This window comes from Ascaphus truei, unplaced genomic scaffold, assembly GCF_040206685.1.
Source record: "Ascaphus truei isolate aAscTru1 unplaced genomic scaffold, aAscTru1.hap1 HAP1_SCAFFOLD_1272, whole genome shotgun sequence".
Taxonomy (NCBI): domain Eukaryota; kingdom Metazoa; phylum Chordata; class Amphibia; order Anura; family Ascaphidae; genus Ascaphus; species Ascaphus truei.
Window position 1 is genome coordinate 80,173 of NW_027454146.1, and position 18,993 is coordinate 99,165.

At 57.2% G+C, this 18,993-nt stretch overlaps 1 protein-coding gene across 1 annotated transcript in view; it reads left to right on the forward strand.

Moving 5' to 3' along the window:
- Window positions 1-18,383, forward strand: part of LOC142475568 (dynein heavy chain domain-containing protein 1-like) — a gene marked incomplete at its 3' end in the record, with an annotated part of 79,420 nt that extends 61,037 nt beyond the window's left edge. Inside the window, exon 8 of the mRNA XM_075581365.1 lies at window positions 18,258-18,383. Within this exon, the coding sequence (XP_075437480.1) occupies window positions 18,258-18,383 (126 nt within the window). The remainder of the gene's footprint in view (window positions 1-18,257) is intronic.
- Window positions 18,384-18,993: the final 610 nt, after the last annotated feature.

The window sequence follows — 18,993 nt, forward strand, 5'->3', positions numbered from 1 at the left end:
CCAACGCTCCTCCCAAATACACACCCAACGCTCCTCCCAAATACACAGACCCCTGCGCTCCTCCCAAATACACAGACCCCCGCGCTCCTCCCAAATACACAGACCCTGCGCTCCTCCCAAATACAGACCCAACGCTCCTCCCAAATACACACCCAACGCTCCTCTCAAATACACAGACCCCTGCGCTCCTCCCAAATACACAGACCCCCGCGCTCCTCCCAAATACACAGACCCTGCGCTCCTCCCAAATACAGACCCAACGCTCCTCCCAAATACACACCCAACGCTCCTCCCAAATACACAGACCCCTGCGCTCCTCCCAAATACACAGACCCCCGCGCTCCTCCCAAATACACAGACACTGAGCTCCTCCCAAATACAGACCCAACGCTCCTCCCAAATACACACCCAACGCTCCTCTCAAATACACAGACCCCTGCGCTCCTCCCAAATACACAGACCCCGCCCTCCTCCCAAATACACAGACCCCGCGCTCCTCCCAAATACACAGACCCCTGCGCTCCTCCCAAATACACAGACCCTGCGCTCCTCCCAAATACACAGACCCTGCGCTCCTCCCAAATACACAAACCCTGCGCTCCCCCCAAATACACAGACCCAGCGCTCCTCCCAAATACACAGACCCCGCGCTCCTCCCAAATACACAGACCCCGCGCTCCTCCCAAATACACAGACCCTGCGCTCCTCCCAAATACACAGACACTGAGCTCCTCCCAAATACAGACCCAACGCTCCTCCCAAATACACACCCAATGCTCCTCCCAAATACACAGACCCCTGCGCTCCTCCCAAATACACAGACCACTGAGCTCCTCCCAAATACACAGACCCAGCGCTCCTCCCAAATACACAGACCCCCGCGCTCCTCCCAAATACACAGACACTGAGCTCCTCCCAAATACAGACCCAACGCTCCTCCCAAATACACAGACCCTGCGCTCCTCCCAAATACACAGACCCTGCGCTCCTCCCAAATACACAGACCCCCGCGCTCCTCCCAAATACACAGACCCTGCGCTCCTCCCAAATACACAGACCCTGCGCTCCTCCCAAATACACAAACCCTGCGCTCCCCCCAAATACACAGACCCAGCGCTCCTCCCAAATACACAGACCCCGCGCTCCTCCCAAATACACAGACCCCGCGCTCCTCCCAAATACACGAGCCCCGCGCTCCTCCCAAATACACAGACCCCGCGCTCCTCCCAAATACACAGACCCAGCGCTCCTCCCAAATACACAGACCCCGCGCTCCTCCCAAATACACAGACCCAGCGCTCCTCCCAAATACACAGACCCAGCGCTCCTCCCAAATACACAGACCCCCGCGCTCCTCCCAAATACACAGACCCTGCGCTCCTCCCAAATACACAGACACTGAGCTCCTCCCAAATACAGACCCAACGCTCCTCCCAAATACACAGACCACTGAGCTCCTCCCAAATACACAGACCCAGCGCTCCTCCCAAATACACAGACCCAGCGCTCCTCCCAAATACACAGACCCCCGCGCTCCTCCCAAATACACAGACCCCGCGCTCCTCCCAAATACACAGACCCCGCGCTCCTCCCAAATACACAGACCCCGCGCTCCTCCCAAATACACAGACCCAGCGCTTCTCCCAAATACACAGACCCCCGCGCTCCTCCCAAATACACAGACCCTGCGCTCCTCCCAAATACACAGACACTGAGCTCCTCCCAAATACACAGACCCAGCGCTCCTCCCAAATACACAGACCCCCGCGCTCCTCCCAAATACACAGACCCTGCGCTCCTCCCAAATACACAGACACTGAGCTCCTCCCAAATACAGACCCAACGCTCCTCCCAAATACACACCCAACGCTCCTCCCAAATACACAGACCACTGAGCTCCTCCCAAATACACAGACCCAGCGCTCCTCCCAAATACACAGACCCCCGCGCTCCTCCCAAATACACAGACCCCCGCGCTCCTCCCAAATACACAGACACTGCGCTCCTCCCAAATACACAGACACTGAGCTCCTCCCAAATACAGACCCAACGCTCCTCCCAAATACACACCCAACGCTCCTCCCAAATACACAGAACCCTGCGCTCCTCCCAAATACATAGACCCTGCGCTCCTCCCAAATACACAGACCCAGCGCTCCTCCCAAATACACAGACCCTGCGCTCCTCCCAAATACACAAACCCTGCACTCCCCCCAAATACACAGACCCAGCGCTCCTCCCAAATACACAGACCCTGTGCTCCTCCCAAATACACAGACCCCGCGCTCCTCCCAAATACACAAACCCCGCCCTCCTCCCAAATACACAAACCCCGCCCTCCTCCCAAATACACAAACCCCGCCCTCCTCCCAAATACACAAACCCCGCCCTCCTCCCAAATACACAAACCCCGCCCTCCTCCCAAATACACAAACCCCGCCCTCCTCCCAAATACACAAACCCCGCCCTCTCCCAAATACACAAACCCCGCCCTCCTCCCAAATACACAGACCCCGCGCTCCTCCCAAATACACAGACCCAGCGCTCCTCCCAAATACACAGACCCAGCGCTCCTCCCAAATACACAGACCCCCGCGCTCCTCCCAAATACACAGTCACTGAGCTCCTCCCAAATACAGACCCAACGCTCCTCCCAAATACACACCCAACGCTCCTCCCAAATACACAGACCCCTGCGCTCCTCCCAAATACACAGACCCTGCGCTCCTCCCAAATACACAGACCCAGCGCTCCTCCCAAATACACAGACCCCGCGCTCCTCCCAAATACACAGACCCCGCGCTCCTCCCAAATACACAGAAACAGCGCTCCTCCCAAATACACAGACCCAGCGCTCCTCCCAAATACACAGAAACAGCGCTCCTCCCAAATACACAGACCCAGCGCTCCTCCCAAATACACAGACCCCTGCGCTCCTCCCAAATACACAGACCCTGCGCTCCTCCCAAATACACAGACCCCCGCGCTCCTCCCAAATACACAGACACTGAGCTCCTCCCAAATACAGACCCAACGCTCCTCCCAAATACAAACCCAACACTCCTCCCAAATACACAGACCCCGCGCTCCTCCCAAATACACAGACCCCCACGCTCCTCCCAAATACACAGACCCCGCGCTCCTCCCAAATAGACAGACCCTGCGCTCCTCCCAAATAGACAGACCCTGCGCTCCTCCCAAATACACAAACCCTGCGCTCCCCCCAAATACACAGACCCAGCGCTCCTCCCAAATACACAGACCCCGCGCTCCTCCCAAATACACAGACCCCGCGCTCCTCCCAAATACACAGACCCAGCGCTCCTCCCAAATACACAGACCCAGCGCTCCTCCCAAATACACAGACCCCCGCGCTCCTCCCAAATACACAGACCCTGCGCTCCTCCCAAATACACAGACCCTGCGCTCCTCCCAAATACACAGACACTGAGCTCCTCCCAAATACACACCCAACGCTCCTCCCAAATACACACCCAACGCTCCTCCCAAATACACAGACCCCTGCGCTCCTCCCAAATACACAGACACTGAGCTCCTCCCAAATAGACAGACCCTGCGCTCCTCCCAAATACACAAACCCTGCGCTCCCCCCAAATACACAGACCCAGCGCTCCTCCCAAATACACAGACCCCGCGCTCCTCCCAAATACACAGACCCAGCGCTCCTCCCAAATACACAGACCCAGCGCTCCTCCCAAATACACAGACCCCCGCGCTCCTCCCAAATACACAGACCCTGCGCTCCTCCCAAATACAGACCCAACGCTCCTCCCAAATACAGACCCAACGCTCCTCCCAAATACACAGACCCAGCGCTCCTCCCAAATACACAGACCCCCGCGCTCCTCCCAAATACACAGACCCCCGCGCTCCTCCCAAATACACAGACACTGAGCTCCTCCCAAATACAGACCCAACGCTCCTCCCAAATACACACCCAACGCTCCTCCCAAATACACAGACCCCTGCGCTCCTCCCAAATACACAGACCCTGCGCTCCTCCCAAATACACAGACCCTGCGCTCCTCCCAAATACACAAACCCTCCGCTCCCCCCAAATACACAGACCCAGCGCTCCTCCCAAATACACAAACCCCGCGCTCCTCCCAAATACACAGACCCCGCGCTCCTCCCAAATACACAGACCCAGCGCCCTTCCCAAATACACAGACCCAGCGCTCCTCCCAAATACACAGACCCCCGCGCTCCTCCCAAATACACAGACCCTGCGCTCCTCCCAAATACACAGACACTGAGCTCCTCCCAAATACAGACCCAACGCTCCTCCCAAATACACACCCAACGCTCCTCCCAAATACACAGACCCCGCGCTCCTCCCAAATACACAGACACTGAGCTCCTCCCAAATACACAGACCCAGCGCCCTTCCCAAATACACAGACCCAGCGCTCCTCCCAAATACACAGACCCCGCGCTCCTCCCAAATACACAGACCCCCGCGCTCCTCCCAAATACACAGACCCTGCGCTCCTCCCAAATACAGACCCAACGCTCCTCCCAAATACAGACCCAACGCTCCTCCCAAATACACAGACCCAGCGCTCCTCCCAAATACACAGACCCCCGCGCTCCTCCCAAATACACAGACCCCCGCGCTCCTCCCAAATACACAGACACTGAGCTCCTCCCAAATACAGACCCAACGCTCCTCCCAAATACACACCCAACGCTCCTCCCAAATACACAGACCCCTGCGCTCCTCCCAAATACACAGACCCTGCGCTCCTCCCAAATACACAGACCCTGCGCTCCTCCCAAATACACAAACCCTCCGCTCCCCCCAAATACACAGACCCAGCGCTCCTCCCAAATACACAAACCCCGCGCTCCTCCCAAATACACAGACCCCGCGCTCCTCCCAAATACACAGACCCAGCGCCCTTCCCAAATACACAGACCCAGCGCTCCTCCCAAATACACAGACCCCCGCGCTCCTCCCAAATACACAGACCCTGCGCTCCTCCCAAATACACAGACACTGAGCTCCTCCCAAATACAGACCCAACGCTCCTCCCAAATACACACCCAACGCTCCTCCCAAATACACAGACCCCGCGCTCCTCCCAAATACACAGACACTGAGCTCCTCCCAAATACACAGACCCAGCGCCCTTCCCAAATACACAGACCCAGCGCTCCTCCCAAATACACAGACCCCGCGCTCCTCCCAAATACACAAACCCCGCCCTCCTCCCAAATACACAAACCCCGCCCTCCTCCCAAATACACAGACCCCGCGCTCCTCCCAAATACACAGACCCCGCGCTCCTCCCAAATACACAAACCCCGCCCTCCTCCCAAATACACAAACCCCGCCCTCCTCCCAAATACACAAAACCCGCCCTCCTCCCAAATACACAAACCCCGCCCTCCTCCCAAATACACAAACCCCGCCCTCCTCCCAAATACACAGACCCCGCCCTCCTCCCAAATACACAGACCCCGCGCTCCTCCCAAATACACAGACCCAGCGCTCCTCCCAAATACACAGACCCCGCGCTCCTCCCAAATACACAGACCCCACGCTCCTCCCAAATACACAGAAACAGCGCTCCTCCCAAATACACAGACCCAGCGCTCCTCCCAAATACACAGACCCCCGCGCTCCTCCCAAATACACAGACCCTGCGCTCCTCCCAAATACACAGACCCCGCGCTCCTCCCAAATACACAGACCCCGCGCTCCTCCCAAATACACAGACCCCGCGCTCCTCCCAAATACACAGACACTGAGCTCCTCCCAAATACAGACCCAACGCTCCTCCCAAATACACACCCAACGCTCCTCCCAAATACACAGAACCCTGCGCTCCTCCCAAATACATAGACCCTGCGCTCCTCCCAAATACACAGACCCAGCGCTCCTCCCAAATACACAGACCCTGCGCTCCTCCCAAATACACAAACCCTGCACTCCCCCCAAATACACAGACCCAGCGCTCCTCCCAAATACACAGACCCTGTGCTCCTCCCAAATACACAGACCCCGCGCTCCTCCCAAATACACAAACCCCGCCCTCCTCCCAAATACACAAACCCCGCCCTCCTCCCAAATACACAAACCCCGCCCTCCTCCCAAATACACAAACCCCGCCCTCCTCCCAAATACACAAACCCCGCCCTCTCCCAAATACACAAACCCCGCCCTCCTCCCAAATACACAGACCCCGCGCTCCTCCCAAATACACAGACCCAGCGCTCCTCCCAAATACACAGACCCAGCGCTCCTCCCAAATACACAGACCCCCGCGCTCCTCCCAAATACACAGTCACTGAGCTCCTCCCAAATACAGACCCAACGCTCCTCCCAAATACACACCCAACGCTCCTCCCAAATACACAGACCCCTGCGCTCCTCCCAAATACACAGACCCTGCGCTCCTCCCAAATACACAGACCCAGCGCTCCTCCCAAATACACAGACCCCGCGCTCCTCCCAAATACACAGACCCCGCGCTCCTCCCAAATACACAGAAACAGCGCTCCTCCCAAATACACAGACCCAGCGCTCCTCCCAAATACACAGACCCCTGCGCTCCTCCCAAATACACAGACCCTGCGCTCCTCCCAAATACACAGACCCCCGCGCTCCTCCCAAATACACAGACACTGAGCTCCTCCCAAATACAGACCCAACGCTCCTCCCAAATACAAACCCAACACTCCTCCCAAATACACAGACCCCGCGCTCCTCCCAAATACACAGACCCCCACGCTCCTCCCAAATACACAGACCCCGCGCTCCTCCCAAATAGACAGACCCTGCGCTCCTCCCAAATAGACAGACCCTGCGCTCCTCCCAAATACACAAACCCTGCGCTCCCCCCAAATACACAGACCCAGCGCTCCTCCCAAATACACAGACCCCGCGCTCCTCCCAAATACACAGACCCCGCGCTCCTCCCAAATACACAGACCCAGCGCTCCTCCCAAATACACAGACCCAGCGCTCCTCCCAAATACACAGACCCCCGCGCTCCTCCCAAATACACAGACCCTGCGCTCCTCCCAAATACACAGACACTGAGCTCCTCCCAAATACACACCCAACGCTCCTCCCAAATACACACCCAACGCTCCTCCCAAATACACAGACCCCTGCGCTCCTCCCAAATACACAGACACTGAGCTCCTCCCAAATAGACAGACCCTGCGCTCCTCCCAAATACACAAACCCTGCGCTCCCCCCAAATACACAGACCCAGCGCTCCTCCCAAATACACAGACCCCGCGCTCCTCCCAAATACACAGACCCAGCGCTCCTCCCAAATACACAGACCCAGCGCTCCTCCCAAATACACAGACCCCCGCGCTCCTCCCAAATACACAGACCCTGCGCTCCTCCCAAATACAGACCCAACGCTCCTCCCAAATACAGACCCAACGCTCCTCCCAAATACACAGACCCAGCGCTCCTCCCAAATACACAGACCCCCGCGCTCCTCCCAAATACAAAGACCCCCGCGCTCCTCCCAAATACACAGACACTGAGCTCCTCCCAAATACAGACCCAACGCTCCTCCCAAATACACACCCAACGCTCCTCCCAAATACACAAACCCTGCGCTCCCCCCAAATACACAGACCCAGCGCTCCTCCCAAATACACAGACCCTGCGCTCCTCCCAAATACACAGACCCTGCGCTCCTCCCAAATACACAGACCCTGCGCTCCTCCCAAATACACAAACCCTCCGCTCCCCCCAAATACACAGACCCAGCGCTCCTCCCAAATACACAAACCCCGCGCTCCTCCCAAATACACAGACCCCGCGCTCCTCCCAAATACACAGACCCAGCGCCCTTCCCAAATACACAGACCCAGCGCTCCTCCCAAATACACAGACCCCCGCGCTCCTCCCAAATACACAGACCCTGCGCTCCTCCCAAATACACAGACACTGAGCTCCTCCCAAATACAGACCCAACGCTCCTCCCAAATACACACCCAACGCTCCTCCCAAATACACAGACCCCGCGCTCCTCCCAAATACACAGACACTGAGCTCCTCCCAAATACACAGACCCAGCGCCCTTCCCAAATACACAGACCCAGCGCTCCTCCCAAATACACAGACCCCGCGCTCCTCCCAAATACACAAACCCCGCCCTCCTCCCAAATACACAAACCCCGCCCTCCTCCCAAATACACAGACCCCGCGCTCCTCCCAAATACACAGACCCCGCGCTCCTCCCAAATACACAAACCCCGCCCTCCTCCCAAATACACAAACCCCGCCCTCCTCCCAAATACACAAAACCCGCCCTCCTCCCAAATACACAAACCCCGCCCTCCTCCCAAATACACAAACCCCGCCCTCCTCCCAAATACACAGACCCCGCCCTCCTCCCAAATACACAGACCCCGCGCTCCTCCCAAATACACAGACCCAGCGCTCCTCCCAAATACACAGACCCCGCGCTCCTCCCAAATACACAGACCCCACGCTCCTCCCAAATACACAGACCCAGCGCTCCTCCCAAATACACAGACCCCCGCGCTCCTCCCAAATACACAGACCCTGCGCTCCTCCCAAATACACAGACCCCGCGCTCCTCCCAAATACACAGACCCCGCGCTCCTCCCAAATACACAGACCCAACGCTCCTCCCAAATACACAGACCCAGCGCTCCTCCCAAATACACAGACCCTGCGCTCCCCCCAAATACACAGACCCAGCGCTCCTCCCAAATACACAGACCCCGCGCTCCTCCCAAATACACAGACCCCGCGCTCCTCCCAAATACACAGAGCCAGCGCTCCTCCCAAATACACAGACCCAGCGCTCCTCCCAAATACACAGACCCCCGCGCTCCTCCCAAATACACAGACCCTGCGCTCCTCCCAAATACACAGACCCTGCGCTCCTCCCAAATATAGACCCAATGCTCCTCCCAAATACACACCCAACGCTCCTCCCAAATACACAGACCCCTGCGCTCCTCCCAAATACACAGACCCTGCGCTCCTCCCAAATACACAGACCCTGCGCTCCTCCCAAATACACAAACCCTGCGCTCCCCCCAAATACACAGACCCAGCGCTCCTCACAAATACACAGACCTCGCGCTCCTCCCAAATACACAGACCCCGCGCTCCTCCCAAATACACAGACCCAGCGCTCCTCCCAAATACACAGACCCAGCGCTCCTCCCAAATACACAGACCCCCGCGCTCCTCCCAAATACACAGACCCTGCGCTCCTCCCAAATACACAGACACTGAGCTCCTCCCAAATACAGACCCAACGCTCCTCCCAAATACACACCCAACGCTCCTCCCAAATACACAGACCCCGCGCTCCTCCCAAATACACAGACACTGAGCTCCTCCCAAATACACAGACCCTGCGCTCCTCCCAAATACACAGACACTGAGCTCCTCCCAAATACACAGACCCTGCGCTCCTCCCAAATACACAGACACTGAGCTCCTCCCAAATACAGACCCAACGCTCCTCCCAAATACACACCCAACGCTCCTCCCAAATACACAGACCCCGCGCTCCTCCCAAATACACAGACCCCTGCGCTCCTCCCAAATACACAGACCCCTGCGCTCCTCCCAAATACACAGACCACTGAGCTCCTCCCAAATACACAGACCCCGCCCTCCTCCCAAATACACAGACCCCCGCGCTCCTCCCAAATACACAGACCACTGAGCTCCTCCCAAATACACAGACCCCGCCCTCCTCCCAAATACACAGACCCAGCGCTCCTCCCAAATACACAGACCCCCGCGCTCCTCCCAAATACACAGACCCCCGCGCTCCTCCCAAATACACAGACACTGAGCTCCTCCCAAATACAGACCCAACGCTCCTCCCAAATACACACCCAACGCTCCTCTCAAATACACAGACCCCTGCGCTCCTCCCAAATACACAGACCCCGCCCTCCTCCCAAATACACAGACCCCGCGCTCCTCCCAAATACACAGACCCCTGCGCTCCTCCCAAATACACAGACCCTGCGCTCCTCCCAAATACACAGACCCTGCGCTCCTCCCAAATACACAAACCCTGCGCTCCCCCCAAATACACAGACCCAGCGCTCCTCCCAAATACACAGACCCCGCGCTCCTCCCAAATACACAGACCCCGCGCTCCTCCCAAATACACAGACCCTGCGCTCCTCCCAAATACACAGACACTGAGCTCCTCCCAAATACAGACCCAACGCTCCTCCCAAATACACACCCAACGCTCCTCCCAAATACACAGACCCCTGCGCTCCTCCCAAATACACAGACCACTGAGCTCCTCCCAAATACACAGACCCAGCGCTCCTCCCAAATACACAGACCCCTGCGCTCCTCCCAAATACACAGACCCCCGCGCTCCTCCCAAATACACAGACACTGAGCTCCTCCCAAATACAGACCCAACGCTCCTCCCAAATACACAGACCCCTGCGCTCCTCCCAAATACACAGACCCTGCGCTCCTCCCAAATACACAGACCCTGCGCTCCTCCCAAATACACAAACCCTGCGCTCCCCCCAAATACACAGACCCAGCGCTCCTCCCAAATACACAGACCCCGCGCTCCTCCCAAATACACAGACCCCGCGCTCCTCCCAAATACACAGACCCAGCGCTCCTCCCAAATACACAGACCCAGCGCTCCTCCCAAATACACAGACCCCCGCGCTCCTCCCAAATACACAGACCCTGCGCTCCTCCCAAATACACAGACACTGAGCTCCTCCCAAATACAGACCCAACGCTCCTCCCAAATACACACCCAACGCTCCTCCCAAATACACAGACCCCTGCGCTCCTCCCAAATACACAGACCACTGAGCTCCTCCCAAATACACAGACCCAGCGCTCCTCCCAAATACACAGACCCCCGCGCTCCTCCCAAATACACAGACCCCGCGCTCCTCCCAAATACACAGACCCCGCGCTCCTCCCAAATACACAGACCCCGCGCTCCTCCCAAATACACAGACCCAGCGCTTCTCCCAAATACACAGACCCCCGCGCTCCTCCCAAATACACAGACCCTGCGCTCCTCCCAAATACACAGACACTGAGCTCCTCCCAAATACACAGACCCAGCGCTCCTCCCAAATACACAGACCCCCGCGCTCCTCCCAAATACACAGACCCTGCGCTCCTCCCAAATACACAGACACTGAGCTCCTCCCAAATACAGACCCAACGCTCCTCCCAAATACACACCCAACGCTCCTCCCAAATACACAGACCACTGAGCTCCTCCCAAATACACAGACCCAGCGCTCCTCCCAAATACACAGACCCCCGCGCTCCTCCCAAATACACAGACCCCCGCGCTCCTCCCAAATACACAGACACTGCGCTCCTCCCAAATACACAGACACTGAGCTCCTCCCAAATACAGACCCAACGCTCCTCCCAAATACACACCCAACGCTCCTCCCAAATACACAGAACCCTGCGCTCCTCCCAAATACACAGACCCAGCGCTCCTCCCAAATACACAGACCCTGCGCTCCTCCCAAATACACAGACACTGAGCTCCTCCCAAATACAGACCCAACGCTCCTCCCAAATACACACCCAACGCTCCTCCCAAATACATAGACCCTGCGCTCCTCCCAAATACACAGACCCAGCGCTCCTCCCAAATACACAGACCCTGCGCTCCTCCCAAATACACAAACCCTGCACTCCCCCCAAATACACAGACCCAGCGCTCCTCCCAAATACACAGACCCTGTGCTCCTCCCAAATACACAGACCCCGCGCTCCTCCCAAATACACAAACCCCGCCCTCCTCCCAAATACACAAACCCCGCCCTCCTCCCAAATACACAAACCCCGCCCTCCTCCCAAATACACAAACCCCGCCCTCCTCCCAAATACACAAACCCCGCCCTCTCCCAAATACACAAACCCCGCCCTCCTCCCAAATACACAGACCCCGCGCTCCTCCCAAATACACAGACCCAGCGCTCCTCCCAAATACACAGACCCAGCGCTCCTCCCAAATACACAGACCCCCGCGCTCCTCCCAAATACACAGTCACTGAGCTCCTCCCAAATACAGACCCAACGCTCCTCCCAAATACACACCCAACGCTCCTCCCAAATACACAGACCCCTGCGCTCCTCCCAAATACACAGACCCTGCGCTCCTCCCAAATACACAGACCCAGCGCTCCTCCCAAATACACAGACCCTGCGCTCCTCCCAAATACACAGACCCAGCGCTCCTCCCAAATACACAGACCCCTGCGCTCCTCCCAAATACACAGACCCTGCGCTCCTCCCAAATACACAGACCCCCGCGCTCCTCCCAAATACACAGACACTGAGCTCCTCCCAAATACAGACCCAACGCTCCTCCCAAATACAAACCCAACACTCCTCCCAAATACACAGACCCCGCGCTCCTCCCAAATACACAGACCCCCACGCTCCTCCCAAATACACAGACCCCGCGCTCCTCCCAAATAGACAGACCCTGCGCTCCTCCCAAATAGACAGACCCTGCGCTCCTCCCAAATACACAAACCCTGCGCTCCCCCCAAATACACAGACCCAGCGCTCCTCCCAAATACACAGACCCCGCGCTCCTCCCAAATACACAGACCCCGCGCTCCTCCCAAATACACAGACCCAGCGCTCCTCCCAAATACACAGACCCAGCGCTCCTCCCAAATACACAGACCCCCGCGCTCCTCCCAAATACACAGACCCTGCGCTCCTCCCAAATACACAGACACTGAGCTCCTCCCAAATACACACCCAACGCTCCTCCCAAATACACACCCAACGCTCCTCCCAAATACACAGACCCCTGCGCTCCTCCCAAATACACAGACACTGAGCTCCTCCCAAATAGACAGACCCTGCGCTCCTCCCAAATACACAAACCCTGCGCTCCCCCCAAATACACAGACCCAGCGCTCCTCCCAAATACACAGACCCCGCGCTCCTCCCAAATACACAGACCCAGCGCTCCTCCCAAATACACAGACCCAGCGCTCCTCCCAAATACACAGACCCCCGCGCTCCTCCCAAATACACAGACCCTGCGCTCCTCCCAAATACACAGATACTGAGCTCCTCCCAAATACAGACCCAACGCTCCTCCCAAATACACAGACCCCGCGCTCATCCCAAATACACACCCAACGCTCTTCCCAAATACACAGACCCCTGCGCTCCTCCCAAATACACAGACCCAGCGCTCCTCCCAAATACACAGACCCAGCGCTCCTCCCAAATACACAGACCCCCGCGCTCCTCCCAAATACACAAACCCTGCGCTCCTCCCAAATACACAGACCCCCGCGCTCCTCCCAAATACACAAACCCTGCGCTCCTCCCAAATACACAGACACTGAGCTCCTCCCAAATACAGACCCAACGCTCCTCCCAAATACACACCCAACGCTCCTCCCAAATACACAGACCACTGAGCTCCTCCCAAATACACAGACCCAGCGCTCCTCCCAAATACACAGACCCCCGCGCTCCTCCCAAATACACAGACCCCCGCGCTCCTCCCAAATACACAGACACTGAGCTCCTCCCAAATACACAGACACTGAGCTCCTCCCAAATACACAGACCCAGCGCTCCTCCCAAATACACAGACCCAGCGCTCCTCCCAAATACACAGACCCCCGCGCTCCTCCCAAATACACAGACCCTGCGCTCCTCCCAAATACACAGACTCTGAGCTCCTCCCAAATACAGACCCAACGCTCCTCCCAAATACACACCCAACGCTCCTCCCAAATACACAGACCCCGCCCTCCTCCCAAATACACAGACCCCTGCGCTCCTCCCAAATACACAGACACTGAGCTCCTCCCAAATAGACAGACCCTGCGCTCCTCCCAAATACACAAACCCTGCGCTCCCCCCAAATACACAGACCCAGCGCTCCTCCCAAATACACAGACCCCGCGCTCCTCCCAAATACACAGACCCCGCGCTCCTCCCAAATACACAGACCCAGCGCTCCTCCCAAATACACAGACCCCGCGCTCCTCCCAAATACACAGACCCTGCGCTCCTCCCAAATACACAGACACTGAGCTCCTCCCAAATACAGACCCAACGCTCCTCCCAAATACACACCCAGCGCTCCTCCCAAATACACAGACCCCTGCGCTCCTCCCAAATACACAGACCCTGCGCTCCTCCCAAATACACAGACCCTGCGCTTCTCCCAAATACACAAATCCTGCGCTCCCCCCAAATACACAGACCCAGCGCTCCTCCCAAATACACAGACCCCGCGCTCCTCCCAAATACACAGACCCCGCGCTCCTCCCAAATACACAGAAACAGCGCTCCTCCCAAATACACAGACCCAGCGCTCCTCCCAAATACACAGACCCCCGCGCTCCTCCCAAATACACAGACCCTGCGCTCCTCCCAAATACACAGACCCTGCGCTCCTCCCAAATACACAGACCCAACGCTCCTGCCAAATACACACCCAACGCTCCTCCCAAATACACAGACCCCGCGCTCCTCCCAAATACACAGACCCCCACGCTCCTCCCAAATACACAGACACTGAGCTCCTCCCAAATACACAGACCCCGCGCTCCTCCCAAATACACAGACCCCCACGCTCCTCCCAAATACACAGACCCAGCGCTCCTCCCAAATACACAGACCCTGCGTTCCTCCCAAATAGACAGACCCTGCGCTCCTCCCAAATACACAGACCCCGCGCTCCTCCCAAATACACAGACCCAGCGCTCCTCCCAAATACACAGACCCAGCGCTCCTCCCAAATACACAGACCCCCGCGCTCCTCCCAAATACACAGACCCTGCGCTCCTCCCAAATACACAGACACTGAGCTCCTCCCAAATACAGACCCAACGCTCCTCCCAAATACACAGACCCTGAGCTCCTCCCAAATACACACCCAACGCTCCTCCCAAATACACAGACCCTGAGCTCCTCCCAAATACACACCCAACGCTCCTCCCAAATACACAGACCCCTGCGCTCCTCCCAAATACACAGACCCCGCGCTCCTCCCAAATACACAGACCCAGCGCTCCTCCCAAATACACAGACCCCCGCGCTCCTCCCAAATACACAGACCCCCGCGCTCCTCCCAAATACACAGACCCTGCGCTCCTCCCAAATACACAGACCCAACGCTCCTCCCAAATACACACCCAACGCTCCTCCAAAATACACAGACCCCGCGCTCCTCCCAAATACACAGACCCTGCGCTCCTCCCAAATACACAGACACTGAGCTCCTCCCAAATACAGACCCAACGCTCCTCCCAAATACACAGACCCCGCGCTCCTCCCAAATACACAGACCCCGCGCTCCTCCCAAATACACAGACCCCGCGCTCCTCCCAAATACACAGACCCAACGCTCCTCCCAAATACACAGACCCCGCGCTCCTCCCAAATACACAGACACTGAGCTCCTCCCAAATACAGACCCAACGCTCCTCCCAAATACACAGACCCCTGCGCTCCTCCCAAATACACAGACCCTGCGCTCCTCCCAAATACACAGACCCCGCGCTCCTCCCAAATACACAGACCCCGCGCTCCTCCCAAATACACAGACCCAACGCTCCTCCCAAATACACAGACCCCGCGCTCCTCCCAAATACACAGACACTGAGCTCCTCCCAAATACACAGACCCTGCGCTCCTCCCAAATACACAGACCCCTGCGCTCCTCCCAAATACACAGACCCCGCGCTCCTCCCAAATACACAGACCCAGCGCTCCTCCCAAATACACAGACCCCGCGCTCCTCCCAAATACACAGACCCCGCGCTCCTCCCAAATACACAGACCCAGCGCTCCTCCCAAATACACAGACCCAGCGCTCCTCCCAAATACACAGAACCAGCGCTCCTCCCAAATACACAGACCCTGCGCTCCTCCCAAATACACAAACCCTGCGCTCCCCCCAAATACACAGACCCAGCGCTCCTCCCAAATACACAGACCCCGCGCTCCTCCCAAATACACAGACCCCGCGCTCCTCCCAAATACACAGACCCAGCGCTCCTCCCAAATACACAGACCCCGCGCTCCTCCCAAATACACAGACCCTGCGCTCCTCCCAAATACACAAACCCTGCGCTCCTCCCAAATACACAGAACCAGCGCTCCTCCCAAATACACAGACCCTGCGCTCCTCCCAAATACACAAACCCTGCGCTCCCCCCAAATACACAGACCCTGCGCTCCTCCCAAATACACAGACACTGAGCTCCTCCCAAATACAGACCCAACGCTCCTCCCAAATACACAGACCCCGCGCTCCTCCCAAATACACAGACCCCGCGCTCCTCCCAAATACACAGACCCCGCGCTCCTCCCAAATACACAGACCCAACGCTCCTCCCAAATACACAGACCCCGCGCTCCTCCCAAATACACAGACACTGAGCTCCTCCCAAATACACAGACCCTGCGCTCCTCCCAAATACACAGACCCCTGCGCTCCTCCCAAATACACAGACCCCGCGCTCCTCCCAAATACACAGACCCAGCGCTCCTCCCAAATACACAGACCCCGCGCTCCTCCCAAATACACAGACCCCGCGCTCCTCCCAAATACACAGACCCAGCGCTCCTCCCAAATACACAGACCCAGCGCTCCTCCCAAATACACAGAACCAGCGCTCCTCCCAAATACACAGACCCTGCGCTCCTCCCAAATACACAAACCCTGCGCTCCCCCCAAATACACAGACCCAGCGCTCCTCCCAAATACACAGACCCCGCGCTCCTCCCAAATACACAGACCCCGCGCTCCTCCCAAATACACAGACCCCGCGCTCCTCCCAAATACACAGACCCCGCGCTCCTCCCAAATACACAGACACTGAGCTCCTCCCAAATACACAGACACTGAGCTCCTCCCAAATACACAGACCCAGCGCTTCTCCCAAATAAACAGACCCAGCGCTCCTCTCAAAGTGTATCAGTGCGTGTATACCAGTGCCTTAGTGCATGTGTGTGTATCAGTACGTGCGTGTATACCAGTGCCTCAGTGCATGTGTGTGTATCAGTACGTGCGTGTGTATCAGTGCGTGCGTGTGTATCAGTACGTGTGTGTGTATCAGTACGTGCGTGTGTATCAGTGCCTGTGTGTGTATCAGTACGTGCGTGTGTATCAGTGCGTGCGTGTGTATCAGTGCGTGCGTGTGTATCAGTACGTGCGTGTGTATCAGTACGTGCGTGTGTATCAGTACGTGCGTGTGTATCAGTACGTGCGTGTGTATCAGTACGTGCGTGTGTATCAGTACGTGCGTGTGTATCAGTGCGTGCGTGTGTATCAGTGCGTGCGTGTGTATCAGTGCGTGCGTGTGTATCAGTGCGTGCGTGTGTATCAGTGCGTGCGTGTGTATCAGTACGTGCGTGTGTATCAGTACGTGCGTGTGTATCAGTACGTGCGTGTGTATCAGTACGTGCGTGTGTATCAGTACGTGCGTGTGTATCAGTACGTGCGTGTGTATCAGTACGTGCGTGTGTATCAGTGCGTGCGTGTGTATCAGTGCGTGCGTGTGTATCAGTGCGTGCGTGTGTATCAGTGCGTGCGTGTGTATCAGTACGTGCGTGTGTATCAGTACGTGCGTGTGTATCAGTACGTGCGTGTGTATCAGTGCGTGCGTGTGTATCAGTACGTGCGTGTGTATCAGTGCGTGCGTGTGTATCAGTGCGTGCGTGTGTATCAGTGCGTGCGTGTGTATCAGTGCGTGCGTGTGTATCAGTACGTGCGTGTGTATCGCGTGTGTATCAGTACGTGCGTGTGTATCAGTGCGTGCGTGTGTATCAGTGCGTGCGTGTGTATCAGTACGTGCGTGTGTATCAGTGCGTGCGTGTGTATCAGTGCGTGCGTGTGTATCAGTGCGTGCGTGTGTATCAGTACGTGCGTGTGTATCAGTACGTTCGTGTGTATCAGTGCCTCAGTGCAAGAATGTTTCAAAGTTCATGTGTGTATTAGTGTCTCAGTTCATGTTTGCTTTATACACGTGTGTGTATCTGCCTCTGTGCATGTCTATTTCACAGTACATGTGTGTATATAAGTACCTCAATGCATGTGTGTCATAGTACATGCATGTACTATATCAAGGCCTCACTGCATGTGTGTTTCACAGTGCGTGTGTGTGTGTGTGTGTGTTATTGTCTCAGTTCATGTTTGTTTCACAGCACACGTGTGTGCATGCCTTAGTTACATCGTGCTGTTGTGGTCCTGTAGGAGGAAGAGTACAGGAAGCTGACCCCTGACCTTCGGATGCGCGCGGCGTACGTACACTCTCTGAGTGAGGTTGTGCGCATGAATTACCGGCAGCAAACACCGGAAGAGCAGAGTCTGCAGAGCCAGGCAAGTGTCACACACCGGGGAAGAGGGGCGTGTCACACACCGGGAGGACGGGAGCGTGTCACACACCGGGGAGGAGGGGAGCGTGTCACACACCGGGGAGGACGGGAGCGTGTCACACACCGGGGAGGACGGAGTGTGTCACACACCGGGGAGGAGGGGAGCGTGTCACACACCGGGGAGGAGGGGCGTGTCACACACCGGGGAGGACGGGAGCGTGTCCCACACACCGGGGAGGAGGGGAGCGTGTCACACACCGGGGAGGACGGGAGTGTCACACACCGGGGAGGAGGGGAGTGTGTCACACACCCGGGGAGGAGGGGAGTGTGTCACACACCGGGGAGGAGGGGAGCGTGTCACACACCGGGGAGGACAGGCGCGTGTCACACACCGGGGAGGAGGGGAGCATGTCACACACCGGGGAGGAGGGGAGCGTGTCACACACCGGGGAGGAGGGGAGCGTCACACACCGGGGAGGAGGGGAGCGTGTCACACACCGGGGAGGAGGGGAGCGTCACACCACCGGGGAGGACAGGAGCGTGTCACACACCGGGGAGGAGGGGAGCGTGTCACACACCGGGGAGGAGGGAAGCGTCACACACGGGGGAGGACG